Below are 20166 nucleotides of genomic sequence, written 5' to 3' on the forward strand. Positions count from 1 at the left end.
GAGAATTGAGAGACCTAATTAATCTTTTTTCTTCACCTGAGGCAAACGGGGTTAAATGACTTGCCCAGGTCACACAACTAGGAAACGTTAAGTGTCTGAAGTCAGACTTGAACTCAGGTCTTCCTGACTTCAAGGATGGTGCTCTAATCACTGTGCCACCTAGGTCCCCTGACCTAATTAATCTTAAGGACTTCTACTCACCAACTGAGAGGCACGTTTGATTCTTTGCACAATCCCATCAAGTCCCAAGTACTGTAAAGATAACCACAGTGGTAAGGCACGAAGTTTTTCCACTGGTTGACTTGATGTAAGCCCTGCAACCAATGACTAAAGGAAAAAAAAAATTATTATTGAGAACATATAACAATATTGAACAATAATATTCAACACATTATCAACAAAATACAAAATTAAGTGTTAGAAGATAACCTAAATGGAGCTTGAAGTTCTTGTTTCTAAATAAACCATAAACAGGAATTCCCTGGATTTTAATTTTTGAAAGTTCCTAGAACCTAAATATCTAAATAGCTAAAAACTAACCATGTAAATAAGCTTACCAAAGAAGGATCTTCATGCCTGTAAAGTGTTACTGCAGGAACAGCTGGCAAGCCTAGCCATGGGCCCAGAGTCAGAGTCATACTGTCACATTTGGTTGCAGCCTACCAAGAAGAGAAGAATTCATTGCTATTTATCCAGAGTCAGAGTTTAAAATTAAAAAACCTCTCCATTAAAAAAGGTCTAGAGGCAGACAATAGTAATTATTAAAGGAAAAGCTCTAAGAGGCTGATTTCTGTTCTTTTATCATTTAGTAAAATAACATACCAGTACTGAAGAGGAAATGTAGCCTAATGCCAAAGTTGCTAAATTCACTCTGAAAAAGAAAATAGAAATTTACCAATCAATTATATAGCTTATTTGTTAAAGAACAAACACCTTTTCTTGTCTGTTGTTGGCTTAAATAACTATCAGTTTATTCCTTGTAACTTTACAAGAAGATATGATTTAATTTATATAAAGTTATTATTTTTGAGTTCACCACACTGCCATGACACACCAAAAAGACTTAAGAACTCACACTTTAGACAAAACCTTGAAAATGAATTTTAATCAAAACTTTTCTCACGTGATGGATAAAATTAGAATGGTGTTATCTTTATAGAAAGTCTTTCAAATTTCTTTTCTTGCCTAGAGAAATGAAAAAAACCCTTTGTATATTTTATTTTGTATCATTCCAAATTGATAGGGAAGATGTCTTTCTTCTGAATAAACTATTAAGCTAGGCTTTAAGGAGTTTATTCTACTTACCCTTCCACATGGAGCCACATATTATGCTGTTTACAAAGTTCTTTCAGACGTCCCAGCTTATCTGTGTGTCCAGCTCCTGGGGTACCTAAAATGAAAGAAAAAAAGCCTGTTAAGATTCTGATTCTTTAGGTTTAATTAATACTAATCAATTATAATAACTAACTGCTAATAACCAATATCTCCTCTTATTTCTTCAATAGTAATTAAGAAAGTTAGCCTAGAAACTAGAAGATGAATGGATGTCCATCAATTGGAGAATGGTTGGGTAAATTATGGTATATGAAGCTTATGGAATATTACTGCTCTAAGAAATGACCAGCAGGAGGAATACAGAGAGGTCTGGAGAGACTTACATGAGCTTACATGCTGAGTGAAATGAACAGAACCAGAAGATCACTATATACTTCAACAACAATGCTGTATGAAAATATATTCTAATGGAAGTGGATATCTTCAACATAAAGAAGATTCAGCTCACTTCCAGTTGATCAATGATAGACAGAAACAACTACACCCAGAGAAGGAACACTGGGAAGTGAATGTAAATTGTTAGCACTACTGTCTATCTACCCAAGTTACTTATACCTTCGGAATCTAATACTTAACGTGCAACAAGAAAATTGGATTTATACACATATATTGTACCTAGGTTATATTGTAACACATGTAAAATGTATGGGATTGCCTGTCATCTAGGGGAGGGAGTAGAAAATTTGGAAAAATGAATACAAGGGATAATGTTATAAAAAAAATTACTCATGCATATATACTGTCAAAAAAATGTATAGTTATAAAATTTAAAAAAAATGTTAGCCCAAATTTAACATAGTATATTTCAAGTTATACATAACAACATGTATTCTGCATAAACTTCAGCAACAAAATTTTCTTCCAGAAAGACTAATACTTCACTAATTGAAATCATGAGACTATCAAATCTATTTAACATTACTTAAGAGCTACTATTAGTATTTGCTGGGAAGAAGTACAGCATTTAAGCAATTTGTGAAAAGTCTGAATTCTAAAACATTTAAAAAGAAATGCATACTTTCTAATGAATCAAGTGTTGGAAGAGTCAGTAATACCTTAAATTCTGTTTCCCACACTTCCTATACATGAGTATGGGAAGTCATTTAATTTATTTGAACCTCTAGTTTCCATATCACCAAAATGGAAATGACATGTGTTATACCTACTTTATAGAGCTGTTATGAAGCTCAAATAAGATAATGCAAAATGCTTTGCAAATTTTAAAATACCATATAAAAACTAGCTATTCTTTTTTTTTTTTTTTAATTTTTTATTTTATTTTATAATTATAACATTTTTTGACAGTACATATGCATGGGTAATTTTTTACAACATTATCCCTTGCACTTACTTCTATTCAGATTTTTTTCCCTTCCTCCCCCAACCCCCTCCCCCAGATGGCAAGCAGTCTTATATATGTTAAATATATTACAGTATAATTTAGATACAATATATGTGTGTAGAACCGAATTTTTTGTTGCACAGGAAGAATTGGATTCAGAAGGTAAAAATAACAGTTTACATTCATTTCCCAGTGTTCCTTTTCTGGGTGTAGCTGGTTCTGTCCATCATTAATCAATTGGAATTGGATTAGTTCTTCTCTATGTTGAAGAAATCCACTTCCATCAGCATACATCCTCGTACAGTATCATTGTTGAAGTGTATAATGATCTTCTGGTTCTGCTCGTTTCACTCAGCATCAGTTGATGTAAGTCTCTCCAAGCCTCTCTGTATTTCTCCTGTTGGTCATTTCTTATAGAACAATAATATTCCATAACATTCATATACCATAGTTTACCCAACCATTCTCCAATTGATGGACATCCATTCATCTTCCAGCTTCTAGCCACTATGAAAAGGGCTGCCACAAACATTTTGGCACATACAGGACCCTTTCCCTTCTCTAGTAGTTCCTTGGGGTATAAGCCCAGTAGTAGTATGGCTGGGTCAAAGGGTATGCACATTTTGATAACTTTTTGGGCATAATTCCAGATTACTCTCCAGAATGGTTGGATTCTTTCACAACTCCACCAACAATGCATCAGTGTCTCAGTTTTCCCACAGCCCCTCCAACATTCATCGTTATTTGTTCCTGTCATCTTAGCCAATCTGACAGGTGTGTAATGATACCTCAGAGTTGTCTTAATTTGCATTTCTCTGATCAATAGTGATTTGGAACACTCTTTCATATGAGTGGAAATAGTTTTAATTTCATCATCTGAAAATTGTCTGTTCATATCCTTTGACCATTTATCAATTGGAGAATGGCTTGATTTCTTATAAATTAAAGTCAATTCTCTGTATATTTTGGAGATGAGGCCTTTATCAGAACCTTTAACTGTAAAAATTTTTTCCCAATTTGTTACTTCCCTTCTAATCTTGTTTGCATTAGTTTTGTTTGTACAGAAACTTTTTAATTTGGTGTAATCAAAATGTTCTATTTTGTGATCAATAATGGTCTCTAGTTCTCCCTTGGACACAAACTCCTTCCTCCTCCACAAGTCTGAGAGGTAAACCATCCCATGTTCCTCCAATTTATTTATGATTTCGTTCTTTATGCCTAAATCTTGGACCCATTTTGATCTAATCTTAGTATGTGGTGTTAAATGTGGGTCCATGCCTAGTTTCTGCCATACTAATTTCCAGTTTTCCCAGCAGTTTTTGTCAAATAATGAATTCTTATCCCAAAATTTGGGATCTTTGGGTTTGTCAAAGATTAGATTGCTATTTTTATTCACTATCTTGTCCTGTGAACCTAACCTATGCCACTGATCAACTAGTCTATTTCTTAGCCAATACCAAATGGTTTTGGTGACTGTTGCTTTATAATATAGCTTTAAATCAGGTACACTTAGACCACCTTCCTCTGACTTTTTTTTCATTAGTTCCCTTGCAATTCTCGACCTTTTATTCTTCCATAGGAATTTTGTTGTTATTTTTTCTAGGTCATTAAAATAGTTTCTTGGGAGTCTGATTGGTATAGCACTAAATAAATAGATTAGTTTGGGGAGTATTGTCATCTTTATTATATTCGCTCGGCCTATCCAAGAACATTGAATGTCTTTCCAATTATTTAAATCTGACTTTATTTTTGTGGCAAGTGTTTTGTAATTTTGCTCATATAATTCCTGACTCTCCTTTGGTAGATATATTCCCAAATATTTGATACTATCGACTGTTATTTTGAATGGAATTTCTCTTTGTATCTCTTGCTGTTGGATTGTGTTGGTAATGTATAAAAATCCTAAGGATTTATGTGGATTTATTTTGTATCCTGCGACTTTGCTAAAATTCTGAATTATTTCTAATCTAGCTATTCTTATATATAGTAACTAAAATTAGGTTAACAGAAGGTCACCTAATAAAAGTTTTTAAGAGACCTACTGGAATAAATAGGTAAGAAAACATTTGTAATTAGTAATACAATGGTTTGTCTAAACTTGTTCTCTTAGATATTTTAAATATTCCCTCTGATATAATATAGCTTCTAGAGGAGACAGCAATAATTTTAGGGGGCTTCTGTTCTGTCAATGACTCTAAATCTCATTTAGAGAATGAGATTGTAATCTTATTTATATTTAGAAAAAATTGAGCTTTGGAATTGGATCCTGAGGCCCTCTGATCTAAGAATGCTATTGTTCTGTCAATGATTATAAAAGTTCTCTGGGCTAGGAATATAATATTTCTTCCCTTAGACTTTAGGGAGTATATATTAACGATCCTGAGATTACTGTTCTAACAGACTGTCTGTCAACAAATATTACTGTCTATTGGTCAGTAATAACCAAATACCTTGGTTATACCCCTAGGCCATAAAATGAGCATATCAATAGCATGAAGGACTCGATAAATGTGTCTCCTTGCTTCTGTTCCTTTCCTAAATTCTCTTGGAATTTAGACCACTTCAATTGACATTACAATTACAATAAACTTTGCTCCTTAACTCAGATATGGGTTCAAGGCTGCAAATTCTTTTGATACACCTGTAATAGAGGTTTGGGACCCCCAACCTTTTGGGATTCCTTCCCAACCTCAACACCTCTATTAATTTTTCTTACATATTATTCTTGGCTTTTTTCTCTTCTCTATACTTATAATAATTAGCTGATATTATCTCTTTTATCCAGGGCTAGAATTAAGACTTATGAGGCTGTGGGAGCAATTGAGAGTAGCAATGAAGGAATACAAAAAGAGCCAAAATCAATGGGGAAGACTTTTCAACTATGATTTCTATATAATCTATCTAATATTATCCTGAACTACAGGACCATATTTCCTAATGTCTATCGAATGTCTCAGGATGTTAAAACCAAACACATTTTTTTTTTAAAAGGCTGGGGTTAAGTGACTTGCCCAGGGTCACACAGCTAGGAAGTGTTAAGTGTCTGAGACCAGATTTGAATTTGGGTCCTCCTGAATTCAGGGCTGGTGCTCTAGCCACTGAGCCACCTAGCTGCCCCAACCAAACACATTATCTTTCTCTCCTCTCTAATCTGCTAATCTATTCTGCTAATCTGACCACCATTCTCTAGTCACTTAAACTCAATATAGAATTATATTTAACTCTTCCTTTTCCCTTCATAGCCAGTCATTCAACTAGTTCTATTACATTTATTTCCGCAATCTCTCCTAAATTCATTACTTCCTTTTGAAGTACGCAACCCATTTCAGGTTGTCCTGATATAAGAGAAAGAGTACTAGTTTTAGGATTAAGAGATCGTCCAACTCTAAATCTATGACTACCCACAAAGTCTGGGGCCAAGTAGTCCCATAGGGCCTCAACTTTCTCATCTGCAAAAGGAGGGAATGAATGAGATAATCTCTAAGATCCCTTTCAGCTCTGAAGTTATACTAAAATTCTGAGTATTCTATTGTGATTAACTTTCTATCCATTATTCTTATCCTGCTAATCTATCCTACTACAGGCTACTGGTTTAAAGGACAAGTAACTCCCTAAAGTCATTAGGACTCAATTTAAACATTTATTAAAGTACCTATTATGTGCAAAGCAGTGATTAATTCTAAGCATACAAAGACAAAAATGAATCAGTACTTGTTCTCAAAGGGTTTATATTCATTAGACAAACTTCTCAGCTTGGCACTCAAAATTGGGCTCTGATTTGTTATTGTAGCTTTTTCTCACATTTCATTCCTTCAAATGCTCTATGTTCCAGTCAAACTAGACAGTAACTTCTCAAATACATCTCACTTTTGTCCCTTTCCTCAAATTTCCTTATACATTCAATTCTGTTATCTATAAATTCACATTATGCAAATTTGGCGGACTTGAAGGGGAAAGACAGGGTATGTCACAAGGATCCCAGCATTGGATCCAACTCCCAGGAAAGGATGGGGAGTGGGGGATAGAGGGAAGAGGAAGAGATTTCAAATTCAATCTCAGACATTTACTTGCTCTGTGGTCATGGGCAAGCTACTTAATCTCTGCCTCAATTTCCTCATCTCTAAATGGATATAATGATTGCACCTACATTTCAGGATCATTATGAGAGTAAAATAAAATAATAGTTTTAAACTGCTTTATAAAACTATATAAAATACTTGCTATTATTATTCATTACCTAAAAATGTGCAACATTTATTTATTCATACATTCAAAATGGAACCCTTCAGTTCAAAATACCTACCAGCATTTGCAACAAGCAATAGGGGCAGTTTTTCATTCTCCATATCATCTTTAATTAATCTGTCCAATAAAGCAACATCCTGCCACACACACACACAAAAGAACCAAAAATTAGGCAGAGAACAGAAAAGTTGCAGAATTAGAAAACTACAGATTCTTAAAATGGAAGATAGCATTCTTAAAGTTAATATTATGACTAATTTCTTAATGCTTCATCCATGAGAATGGAGGTTTCTTTCTTTCTTTTTTAAATCAGAGAATTAATATAGAAATAATGAATAATGAATAATAAATGCTAGATAAATATAAAATACAGCTACAAGAGAATAATTTTTCCAAGGAGTAGAGTCAGGATAATTTCTCTGAGACTACTCACTGAGGCAAGTAAGATGAATAATAAAACTGCCTTTAAAAAAATCTGTTCTAACAAGTTCTTAGTTAATGTTTAGCATTTTAGAATTCATTTCTAAGAAACAGGAAGATATACTTGAAAGATCAGAACTAAGAAATTTGATTTTAAGCCATGCTTAACTCATTAATATTTGCTAACTCATTAATAATGTTAGTATTTTAAAAATTATTTCAAGTATTTATCTGTTCCATCTCCTCCTATCCATGAGAAAAAAAAGAAAAACAAAAATGAGTTTCCCAAACAAAAAAACCAAAAATTCCCAAAATGATCATGTCTAAAAATGTCTCATTCTATAGCCTGAATTCACATCCTCAATGTTTGGTATGAGTAGTATGTATTGTCATTAGTTACTTCAAATAGTGTTAATTATTGTAGTGATAAGAGTTCCTAAGTCAAAGTTGACATTTTTTTTTTTAAACTGCACAGACTTTTTGAAGGAAATGCCCATTCTAATTTGATCTCCCATGTTCAAGTAATGTAGGAATCTTAGTTTTTAAAAAGAAAAAGTCAAGAATTCTTAAGAATCATGAGTTCTTCAGCTAATTCATACCATATTCATAAGTATACACAAGCAGATACAGAAGCCTTAGTCATGCAAATGTTGAGTTTTTCAGGTATGAATAAAAAGAGATAATATATAAAAATTATAGTTGATAAGCCAAAAAAAAAAAAAGTATGGGAACCTAGTGGAAAAACTGGTGTAGACAAAGTTTCAAAACAAGATTTATTACTATTCTTCAAAATTAATTGATTAAAAGACTCTTTAAACTTACCATCTGATGCTGGGATCCAAACATAGTATTACAAGGTACACGACACAAGCAGGATAAAGGTAAGCCAAGCTGCAGGAATAAAACTTTTATTTAAGAATCTTTGAATTAGAAATGTCCATGTTCACAATTCCCATTAGAAAAATTCTATGTATAAAGAGTCCTAAACAACGCTTTATCCATTTCCCTTTGACACACAAAAAGATTAAGAAGGTACAGGCTCCCAGTCCAAAAACCTAAAATAATCTAACTTAAAAAAGGAACAAGAACTTTTAAAGTTCTTTTTAAAGGTCTGTCTATTTAGAAAATACAATGAAAAGTTTCACAAATAAAGTAAAAAATTATCCCTGAGCAATTTTTCTTGGGAAATTTTAGATTCTTCTTATTTTTCCTAAGCATCATTTGTGAATTAATGCTAATGTCAACAGCCTCCTATATATTACTACATTCAAAGTAGCAGCAATAAATATGAGTTTAGATGAAAAGATATGCCCATTGCTGCCATCTACCAATCTCCTGATTACTACCAACTTCCTTACTGCTGAGGGGGCATCTGGCCATTCCTTTCTATCATATATCCTTTCACTTTCAAAAACTTCAATATTAACTTCCATGTCTCCTTTAATATTTGGATTCTACAATTACCCAACTTTGTATCTTAGATCCTCTTTCTAAACAATTTACTTTAGTCACACATGGGAATGGTTACACTTCAGACCCGAGTATTTCTTGGAAATGGTTTGCCTTAAAGATAGTAAACTCAAAAAATTTTTATTCTCTTATCACAACTTCCTGTCCTCACAATAAACCTGCTCTTTGTTCTCATGATGATATTTGATGGATTTTATTCCAATTCATCTCCATAAGATAACATCCTTGTCACTATAACCAACCTAGATTCCATCTACATACACACCCACTCTAAAAAGCCCAGCTCCACCTCCAATCATCTTTTGCTTCCTGCCTAGTAATCTTCACTCATAACTAAATTTTTACCACTTCATTCTCTATAGCTATTATTCATCTTCACTGAACAAAGTCACAGAAATAAATGATTTTTACTTAGAATAAAGTTAAGACACTAAACTTCATCTGGATATTCAACAATGCTTTACAACATTTCTCCTTTACCCTTATTGACTACCTATTTCATTGCTTACAGAGACTATTTAAAAGCTTAAACACTTTCCTTCCCCACACTTCAAGATGATAACCTGGTCTCTTCTTTCACTGAAAAGAATGAGGACATCTAACAGGATCTTGCTTCATTGCTCACAACTTTCCACTCATCATTTATTCCTCCTTTTCTCATTTCTCAGAGGACAATGCAACCTCAGCATGTTGAAGTAAATCCTTTTACTTGATGCCTTTGATCCCATCTCCTCTGAGATCTTGAGACCTGGCTATAGTTTTCCTCTCTCACTCATAAATCTTAAATCCACCATTTTCTGATGGCTTATCCCCATTTGCTTATAAATGTGATCAATCTTTTGTAATCCTAAAAGAATAGTCTTCTTGGACCGTTCTGACTTATTCAGTAAGCATTCTATCTCTCTCCTTTCCTCCAAAGTAAAACTTCTTGGGAAAATATTTCTACACAAATGGCAAAGAAAACAATAAAAAAAGTCAATATTGGGATTTTGGAGGGAAGGGAGACCTCTATCCAGAAAAGACTATGATGTAAAAACAAAAGGGATCAATAAACTGTTTAAAAAAAAAAAAAAAGAAAGAAAGAAAGAAAAAAAAAAGCTTTCTATAAAAAGTCCCAATGACTTCATTTGCTAGGTTTATTAGTTCTCCTTCATCCCTCATCCTTCTCTGATCATTACCAATCCAGTTTCCCTTCTTATATACCTTTACCAGTTCCTTTTCTGGTTTTTCTTCTTAATTCAACAAGTTGGATTTTCCAAAGTCTTTTCCTTGGCTCTTTTCTTTTCTCTCTCTATTTTGTGCAATCTTAAGTCTTACTCATTGCCTCAACTATCACTTCTGGGTAAGTGACACTCACATATCTTTACCTCTAGATTTAATATTTCTCTGGATCTCCATTCATACATCTCCAAATGTTTATAAGTCACCTCCATATTCCACTTACAGCTCAAACTCAGCATGTCATAAAATGAACTTTCCCATAACACCTTCTTCTGACTTTCTAGTTTCTATCACTAAATCCAACATTTAGCATGTTGATCTTAGCTCTTCTCTTTTACTCTCTTTTAATATTCAGTTACAAATCTTGTTGATTATATCTCCACAACAATTTTCATATCTGTCAACTCCTCACTATTCATACTGCTACCACCTTCTTATAAGCCTTCATTATCACTAATTGGAATAAATTATTTTCTAATAGGTCTTTCCTTCTCAAATCTTTTCCATTCAAAACCATTCTCTATATCAATACCTGGCAAATTAGTTATGCATAGATCTGGCCATCTCATTCCTTTGCTTAAAACCCTGCAATACCTATCTACCTGTAAAGTTCAAAATTATTTAATCTGGTTTTCAAAATCTTCTACAATTTAGTACTATCCTACTTTTCTACATATTTTTTTACATTCTTCCCTTTCACATAATCTCCAATCAAACCAATTTGATTATTTACTTTACAAATCTTAAACCTGCTATAGTTTTGTCCAGTACTTCTTCTGTCTGGAATATTTTACTTCCAGCTTCACCTAGTCTTTAAAGCCTAATTCAAATATGAATTCTTCTTTAAGTTTCCTAATTAGAAAGACCTTTTCTCATCTTGGACCTCATATGGACCTTTTTTTTTTTTTTTTTTTTTTTTTTTTTTTACATTTAATATGATTAACATATGAATTATCACAGAATAGATTTCTGTCAAATTCCTTTACAAAATTAACTTTTATGAAGATAGGGTCACGGCTTATAAAAACCCCAGTATCTGTCATTAAAAAGTGGTAGGAATAGTTGTAGTAGTCGTCATAATAATAGTATTAGTACTAATAATACATATTTATAAACATTTTAGAGTTTACTATAGTTTCCCAAAACAGAACAATTCTGTGAGATGTTTGCTGAAGTGAATTTTCTTCATGAAGCTGGAAACTAAGCCAGTTTCTCCCAAATGGACAAAAATAGCCCTAAACTTGTTTGCAAATTTAGCAAGCTCCAGCACAGAAAATAATTATTTGCATCTACCTAAAATCTCTCCCCCCCCCTCCCCCACCTAGCCTGGAGGTTAAGTGACTTGCCCAGGGTCACACAGCTAGGAAGTGTTAAGTCTCTGAGACTGGATTTGAACTCGGGTCCTCCTGAATTCAGGCCTGGTGCTTTATCCACTGCACCACCTAGCTGCCCCTACCTAAAATTTCAATCTTAATCCATCTTACCTGATTACAAAGGAATTGGCCCAGGCCAGGCCTACATGCAGCACTAATATATATAACAGGTTGCCTATTATATAATACATTGAATCCTTCCACTGTGTAGTCTTCATAGCGCGTATGAATAACAAGCCTACAGATCTTTAAGAGGCCCTCACGGTCATCTTCATGATAATAGGCAGAGCCATTTTCATACCTGTAAGAAAATGATCCCAGACATTTCTTACCTTTTACTTAGTTCAGAAATTTCCCCCTAATATCATAATAACAGAAATTCCTGAAACATATAGATACAAAAAGTTTGAAGAGAATGATTTCCCCACCCCCGTTCCTTATTCTATATTAAGGTAAGGCCCAGATATCTGCATCAAAGCTCTTCTGCATACAAACTTGATAGTTTCACTAATAGGACATCTCAAGAAGTATTACAGCATCAAATGGACTGGCTATTTTCTATATCAAGTTCAATCCTGATATATTAATCCTTTTTTTCCCCCCAACCTTCCCAAGGAAGAAGGCAGTAGAGGTAAGAGGTGCTATTAAAATAAAAAGGTATTATATACTTCATGTGAAAAAAATATTAGTAATGCCTTGAAGTGATATTTTCCCAGGACAAATCATAAACTAAATTATAAAACTACTCTATTTCATATGACTATGTGATAATTCCTTATCAAAATTATCACCTCATTGTAAACAAGTTTTAATTTCATAATACATTCTATGCTTACTTGTAACATAAAAACCTGCAGGTAAATTTAAGTAGAGTTCAATTGAGATAAAATAATTTGATGAAGAATATATTAGAATCTAGATCATTATTTTTTCTTTTTAAATGCACATATTTGTAGGATAGTTTAATAGGCAGATAGAAATATCCTTACCTGAAAAGTCTGCAAAGCCATAATGTGGTATCTGAAAGTATTCTAGTTGTAAGTTTTCTCAGCTTCTCTCTATCCAGTACTGAAATATATGCTGCCAGACTATGTCCCAACAAAGCCATATGGCCTTGTTCTCCAACATTTTGGAGTCTATTGAAAAAGAAATACAAATTTGAAACACATTTATTAGAATCCTAACTTTGCCATACAATTCTCCAGGGATGCTTCTGAGTCATAGGTTAACTGTTGCATGCAGTTACTAATGTTGCAGGCAGGTACTAATCAGTACACAATGGGATACAGATATATTATGGAAAAGAGCTTTAGAGAATACTGAAAGATGATGTTGCCCAATCGTTTTCATTTTTACCTTTTCTCTTATTCGAATACATTATTAAAATAACTTTATTATATATAATTAAATAAACATTTTATTCATTATTATTAAATACCTACTACATACAATGCCTACTGAATATATGGTATTATAGCATGACAGGGTTTATTTAGGGTTTGTTTTTTTTTTTAATTTAAAAACTGGAAAATATTAGCCTACCTAAAACTATGGAATGTTTGACAATATAGTTCTTTGAAAACAAATGGAAAAAACAGAATGAGTGGGCCAGGAAAAATTTCTTGTTCCAAGTAACTTTAGTTTCTAAAGAAAACAAAAATGGATCACAATGTGGATGGCCACCTTCCTGCAACAAATAGTAGCGATCACAAAGTCAGTCAAAATTAATTTATCAGCTATGTTGTGACTCCAATTCATTAGTCTAAAATATCAAATAGTGAAAATTAACAAGTTTAACAATTGGCTTTTATAATCAGAAGTCTTAACTACTTACAAAAACTATAGCTGAAGCATGCAAATGTCAATTTGAAAAGAAAAAATTGGGATTTTCAAATAAGATATACTATACTAAATGAAATAATTTTTATGATTTTTAGAATACCCTCAAATCCAACAATTGCTGAGGGTAAGAACAAAGTGGTAAATGTACTAGTTAATCAATACCGAGAACACTGGGGCTCCTCATCTTCATCTCCATGCATAAGGTTCTGAACCAACTGGAGAATGCTCACCATATCTTGCCCACTAGAGAAAAAAACAAACAAACAAACAAACAAACAGATAATGGATGGGGGGAAAAAGATGTATCTCTTCTCTCCCCACCCCTGCCACTAGCCCTCCAAAATTAGTGTGATAATATTTTTAATAACACAGCTGCAAAAGAAAGACTATATTTTGTACAGATATAGTACATATCTTTAAAAAGACAAATATGAAATTGTAAAGTTAGTTGACTGGAAGTTAGCTAACTAAAATCAGTTAATTTCCTGGCTAAGTATTATTCTGAATTGTTGAAAAAACAAAACAAAACAAAACAACTGTACACCAGTATTACTGAATCAAGTATTTTTACAAATACACTCCAATCATCTACAAAGTATAGTCAAGGAGAAGAACTATTTTATATAATTTTGTGGACTTTGCATGTATAAACACTAATGAACACAGTTTGCTGAAAAAACCTAGTAATATCAACTGGCCCTTCTAGAAAAGTCTCATTCACATTTGGATTATAGGCATCTTTCACCTCCCAGAGAGGAACTCTCTGTTCTTTTTATCTTAGCTATGAAACTTGAAGATATGCCTTGAAAATATTTCCTTTCAAAAAAAGTTCATAAACACCACTTCTTTGGGGCTGCAAAGTTAATGGCTGACTAGGTACAAACACCTGTTGACAAGTGCTTTCATACATATCATCTATCTTATTCAGAGTACAAAATTCTTCTAAAAACTCTTGCTAATTAATATCTGCTGAAGGAATCAGATCTACATATACTTGAAACCCTTTTTTTCCTCGTTAGGAATCTAGAGTAGAGAGCAGAATAGAGTAGAGTTTCCTAATTAAGAAGTTTTCAATAACCAACCTGACTGGTACAGAATTTGATATAGGAAAGAAAACATCAAAGTTACTACTACTGGATTTCAAAGAGAATTAAATTTTGTTAGCTTAACTTGCTCATTTCCCAACTCTTCCCCCTCCCTTTTTCTCTCTTTCTCTATCCATTCCCTTCTTCTGTATCTTATATGCATATTCATATTTAGATCAAAGTACTCTTTAAGGGAACTGTATTATTTACTTTCCTATTAGCAAGTTTTGAGTTATAAAAGAAAAATAAAGTTAGGCTTAGCACAAGCAAATCATCTTGGGGCAGGAGAGGTTTGCTCTTAAAACAGATTTGGAAACCATCTGTGAAAAGATGGTTTTTCTCACCAACAAGATAGGGAGCTATTTTAATGATTTGCCTTTTGGTGAAAGGTTTTAAGGACACAATGGATAGAGTGCATGCTTGGAGTCAATAAGACCTGAGTTCAAATGTACTTTGAATACATACTAGTAATATGACCTTACACAAGAAATTTAATCTCTGTTACCTCAGTTTCCTTATCTCTAAAATGGGGACGATAATAGTACCTACTGCCCGACTGTTGTGAGGACCAAATGAGATAATAATTGTAAAGTGCTTATTTTTAGTACAGTTCTTGGTACATGGCAAGAGTGCTGTAAGTGTAAAACTATTATTATAATAATGACAGGTAAACTGTTATAATTATATATATATATATAATATAATATATTATATATAATTAACTGAATCAATTATATTATGTTGGCCATTTACTTTACTGGTTTTTCTTTTCCTAGCTGAAACATTAAAACTCAAAATGGTTATTTTGGATATAGATTCTTCCAAAGAAAAAAATTACAGAAGCTTCTTTTCGTTAGCTCTATTTCAGTAACCAAAAACCCTAAAACAAAAACAAAACATTCTCCAATAAATCTTTCAAAATAACTTTCCTTCAAGTCAATCAAATAAAAATATACATTTCAGTCAAAGTAAATAAAGGCCATTTCATATTAAAAATTCATTTAATACATTTGTGAGACTGTACTGGCTTTTCCATTTAATTCAATAAAAAATCATTATGCACTTATTGTGTACAAGGAAATATGCTAGATTATGGGAGATTAAAAAAAGAAAAAAAAAGAAATGGATCTTGATGAATTTACATTCTGGGGAAGGGAAGGAAAGGGAGAAAATGTCATTATGTACACAGAAAAGTTAATTTGAGGAGGGGAAAAAATAATCTTGAAAAGATGTCAAGATCAGAAGACCTATGAGTTAAGTCTCAAAGGCTATGAATTTTAAGAAGCAGAGGTAAAAAGAGAGTAGGCTCTGAAAAAGGGACAGATATGAATTAACCCTGGAGGCACATGCTAGACACAGATTTTGAAGTATGTAAAAAATCAGGCTTGAGGAGTCTGATTTTATCATAAAGATATTAAGAAAACACTGAGTAATGTGACCTTTCATTTAGAAAGATTATTTTGGCTGTTGTACTGAGGATGGATTAGAAAAAGGAGAGATTGCAAATTGAGAGACTTAATTAAGAAAAGCTAATATAGTAATCTAAGTCAGAAATACTCTCAAATAGGGTAGTAAGAATGTGAGTGATAGGAATTATGATTATCAGAGTGAGGGTAATGATTATCAGAAATGTCACAAAGGTAGAATAGACAAGCTCTGACACATGATTAGAGACAGGGAAGAAAACAAAGAGACCAGGATGACTAAGAAGTTGCCAACAGGGGTGATTTAGTGCCTTTCAGAGAAAGGAAATTTTGGAGGAAGTTGTATGGTCTAAAAAGGGGATAGACAATGAATCCCACCTGAGAAATGCTGAGTTCAAGTTGCCATTGAACTAGTATAGATGGATACATCAAGAAGTGATGGTGTGGAACTGGAGCTCAAGAGAAATTAGGGTCATATGTAAAGATATGAGAAATAACTGAACAAATGGGAATGAATATGCTCAACCAAGGAAGGAAATATGGAGAGAAAAGAGTAAAGTAACCAGGACAAAGAATTGGGGAAACCTAAGTTTAAATAATAAGAGACTGAAAATAAGAAAATAAGGTGTGATCAGACTGGTAGGAGGTGGTATACCACAGTCAAAAAAGTGTACTAGACATGGAGTCCCATGGGCAGAAGTTCTGTGTATTTTTGTATCTATAAAATTAAGGAGTTTTATTAGATGGGCCCAGGTGCCTGCAAGCACTCTCCAGTGAAGGATCCTATAATCAACAAGTCAATAGCATTCACTATGTGCCAGGCAGTATGTTAAACACTAAGGCAAGCCAGTTCTTGCCTCCAAGAAGTTCAGTCTAATGGAGGTGACACCACTACAACAAACAAGACAGGATAACCTAGAGGTGGTTTCAAGGGGAAGATCCTAGGATTAAGGGATTCTGGGGAAGCCAGAAGGTGGAACTTCAGCAAGACTTGAAGGAAACCAGGAGAAGATGAGAAGAATGTCTAAGACATGGGGGATAGTAAGAAAATAGTTGGAATTAAGAAAAGGAATGTTGGGTGCAAGAACGGCAAGGAGGCTAAAGTCTAATATTAAATAGTAGAGTATGTGGAAGGGAGGAAGTAGAAGATTATAAAGGCAGAAGAGGGGAAGGTCATGAAGGACTTTAAAGATCACACAGAAGATTTTATAATTGCTATTGGAAATAACAGGGAGCCAATGAAGTTTACAGAATGAGGGGAAAGAGGTGAAAAACAGACCTGAGCCTTTCAAAGACCACTATGACAGTGGAATAGAAAATGAACTGGCATAGAAATACACATCAAACAGGCTCCTGGAATAATCCAGGCATGAAGTGATGAGAGCCCTCTACCAGATTGGCAGCAAGGGCTGAGAGAAAGAGGCATATGCTAGAGATGTTCTAAAAGTAAAATCAACAAACTGGATATAGGGATGTAGGTGAGAAAGAAGAATTACAGATCATACCCAAGTACCCTTGACAGTAAATGGAAGTTAGGAAGTGGGAAGATTTAAGGGTAAAGATAGTGAGTTCAGTTTTGGACAATATGAATTTAAGATGTCTATGGGACACATCTAAATGCATAGCAACTGATGAGATCACCAAGCAAAACTATGCTAAGGGAGACAACTACACAAATTAATACAGAAGGAGAAGAGAAGAAAATAACAGGACAGAGGTTTGGGGCATAACCAGAATTAGTGTGGGATGTAGATAATGAAGAGAAACAGAAGGAGAGGTTAGAAAGGTAGGAGGAAAAGCAGGATACTACAGAAACCTGAGAAAAGAATATCAAGGAGAAGAGGGTGCTTGACAATGTCAAAGGCTGTAGGGAGGTCAAAAAGAATGAAGACTAAGAAAAGGCCATTAGATTTGGCTACTAAGAGATCACTGATAACTATGAAGAGAGCAATTTCAGTTTAATGATGAGGTTGGAAGTCAATCTTTAGAGAATTAAGAAGAGAGTGAGAGTAAAGAAATGAAATCATAGATTACAGATGGTCTTATCACAGAGTTTAGTCAAAAAGAGAAACAGGAATGATAGAAGGAAATGACTATTTAGGCCAGGATATTTTAATGGGGTAGACATGGGAATGTCAGGAGGTAGCAGGGAAGCAGCCTATAGATTTGGGAACTACTGAGGAGTAGTGAGAAAGGGGGGATGACAGAGGGCAGAAATTTGTTGGAGAAAGTGGGATGGAACAGAATAGTGTGTACAGGTATGAGACAGAGGGCAAGGAGCAGAGAATGCGGATGGCACCTAAATGATGTTTGAGGAAGGAGGATGAGGTAAGGTTATCAGTTAAGAGGAAGTAGAATTCAAATTAGCAAGATAATGAAAGCCAAGGGAAGAAAAAGTATTCAGGAAGAGGAGTTGGTTAACAAATACCAGAAACTGCAGAATGAAAACAAGAATGAAAATCAAGGCCATCAGATAGCAGTTAAAAAATCATTGGCATTTTTTAAAAGAACAGCTTTAGAACTCTAAATTCAGCCAAAAGAACTCTACCAATCACTGATAAAGTGTAGAAGATAGATTATGTTTATTGTAGAGAAAAGGATCCAGGATCAGGATTACTACTTTGGTGTCAAGATAATAGCACTAATGATTAATTTTGATAGACTTGGTTCTTCTCAGTGGTTCAGTGATTCAAGGCAATCCCAATAAACTTTGGATGGAAAACTCCATCCACATCTAGGAAAACATGCTATATTTATTTATTTTTCTTCCTTTATTTTTCCCCCTCATGATTTTTTCCTTCTGGTTTTTGTTTCCCAACATGAGTCATAAGGAAATATGTAAAAACAAATAAGTGCGCGCGTGTGTGCGCGCACACACGCACGCACACACACACACGACAATAGCACAACTTAATTCAAACTTACATTAGACATTTGTTAAATGCAAACATGTATATTCCAAAACATGTTTTTTTGATTTAAAAAAAAAAAAGTTTATCGAACAAAATGGAAATTGCCAAACATTGCTACTTACCTGCCCTGAAGTGGTCCTGGAATATCTCTTGGTGCATACTTCTTTTCATTCTCTTCCTCTGCTTTTCTAAAAAAAAAAAAAAAAAAAAAAAAAGATGTATTTTAACTTTGCTTTCTGTCAACATTTAATTATACAAATTCTCTTCAAATTACTAAAGCAAATCTAACTTGGAAGAAATCAAACATTCCACCACCACTGCCCTTATCTCCTCCCTCCCCGTAAAAAGAAAAGTTTGGTTTCCTAAAGAAAGAATATAAGATATTTTGTTTAGTTAACGGGATGGTGATTTTGCTGGTTTCATACAGAAAATGAATATAAAGGAAGAAGAGTTGTTTAAAGATTCAAATAAAGATGCTGAGGAAATGAAACTTTTAAAAAACAGAGAGCCAATTGGATTCATGACCAAAATTATATATTTTCAAAATCATTTAATTAGAGCATCTTTTACCTTTTACAAAAGGCAATTTTGACTAAGTATTACATGCCAAATACCATGAAAAGCCTAACAAGAAGAAATCAGTGCCAAAAATTTCACAGATTTCCAGAGGCTTAGCATTTTTCCAGATGCCTACCTCTGATTGTCTTCTAGCATCTTCATTGCTTCATTAAGATTTTTTTCCCATTTCAGCTAGTGTAGGGTCAACCATCTAATATATAAAAAGATAAACTACATGTTAATGTATTTCAATCCAGTAAATTATTTTAAGTTAAAGAAATATTTTAGGAAATAGCTATGTAATCTGCAAGTCTTAAAAAATAAAAAAAGATACTTAAGAGTTACTTTTAAAGGTCTCTATTAAAACAACTACTCTTTAAATACTACTTTTTAATTATCATGCAAAACATGCCTGGCACATTCTTTTTAACCCTGCAGTCAACAGCTTTACTTTTTTTAAAAATTGGTGATCTGGGGTCGAGGATAGAATAATAATCATTTATAAATGACAGAATACATTTGCCAATAGACTCTTAATTATTCTCCCTTCATCCAACACTATCCTCTTTCTAAATGAACCTTCACAAAGCTGGTACTGATTTGACATGGAGATAGTAATCTTGGTCCTGGAGGCCTCCATTCCCTACAATAAACTATACTCATTCTTTAAGAACAAAAACAACAAAAATCCATTTTACATGATGCTAACATGCTTATAAGTCCTATAGTTCTTCTCTCACAACAATTTAGAAACTCTACTTCTGTACCGTTCTGATTTCTTAACCTTAACAATTTGTTTTCCAAATCCAACAGCTGATTAAAACTTTTAAAGTTACTAATGATCTTTTAAGTGTTAACTCTACTGGCTTTGGCTTTCATACTATTTAATCTCTCAAAAAATTTTCATACCACTTAATATCATTTTTATCTCTGACATTT

The 20166-nt window shown here is 33.5% G+C and overlaps 1 protein-coding gene across 1 annotated transcript in view; it reads right to left on the reverse strand.

Moving 5' to 3' along the window:
- Nucleotides 1-20166, reverse strand: part of PDXDC1 (pyridoxal dependent decarboxylase domain containing 1) — a 63774-nt gene that overhangs the window by 19562 nt on the left and 24046 nt on the right. The window contains 12 exon segments of the mRNA XM_074280609.1: nucleotides 202-327; nucleotides 558-659; nucleotides 823-871; nucleotides 1306-1390; nucleotides 6981-7059; nucleotides 8165-8233; nucleotides 11518-11707; nucleotides 12396-12542; nucleotides 13411-13491; nucleotides 18792-18857; nucleotides 19364-19407; nucleotides 19409-19438. Of these exon segments, the coding sequence (XP_074136710.1) occupies nucleotides 202-327; nucleotides 558-659; nucleotides 823-871; nucleotides 1306-1390; nucleotides 6981-7059; nucleotides 8165-8233; nucleotides 11518-11707; nucleotides 12396-12542; nucleotides 13411-13491; nucleotides 18792-18857; nucleotides 19364-19407; nucleotides 19409-19438 (1068 nt within the window).

This window comes from Sminthopsis crassicaudata, chromosome 1, assembly GCF_048593235.1.
Source record: "Sminthopsis crassicaudata isolate SCR6 chromosome 1, ASM4859323v1, whole genome shotgun sequence".
In the NCBI taxonomy this organism is placed as follows: Eukaryota; Metazoa; Chordata; class Mammalia; order Dasyuromorphia; family Dasyuridae; genus Sminthopsis; species Sminthopsis crassicaudata.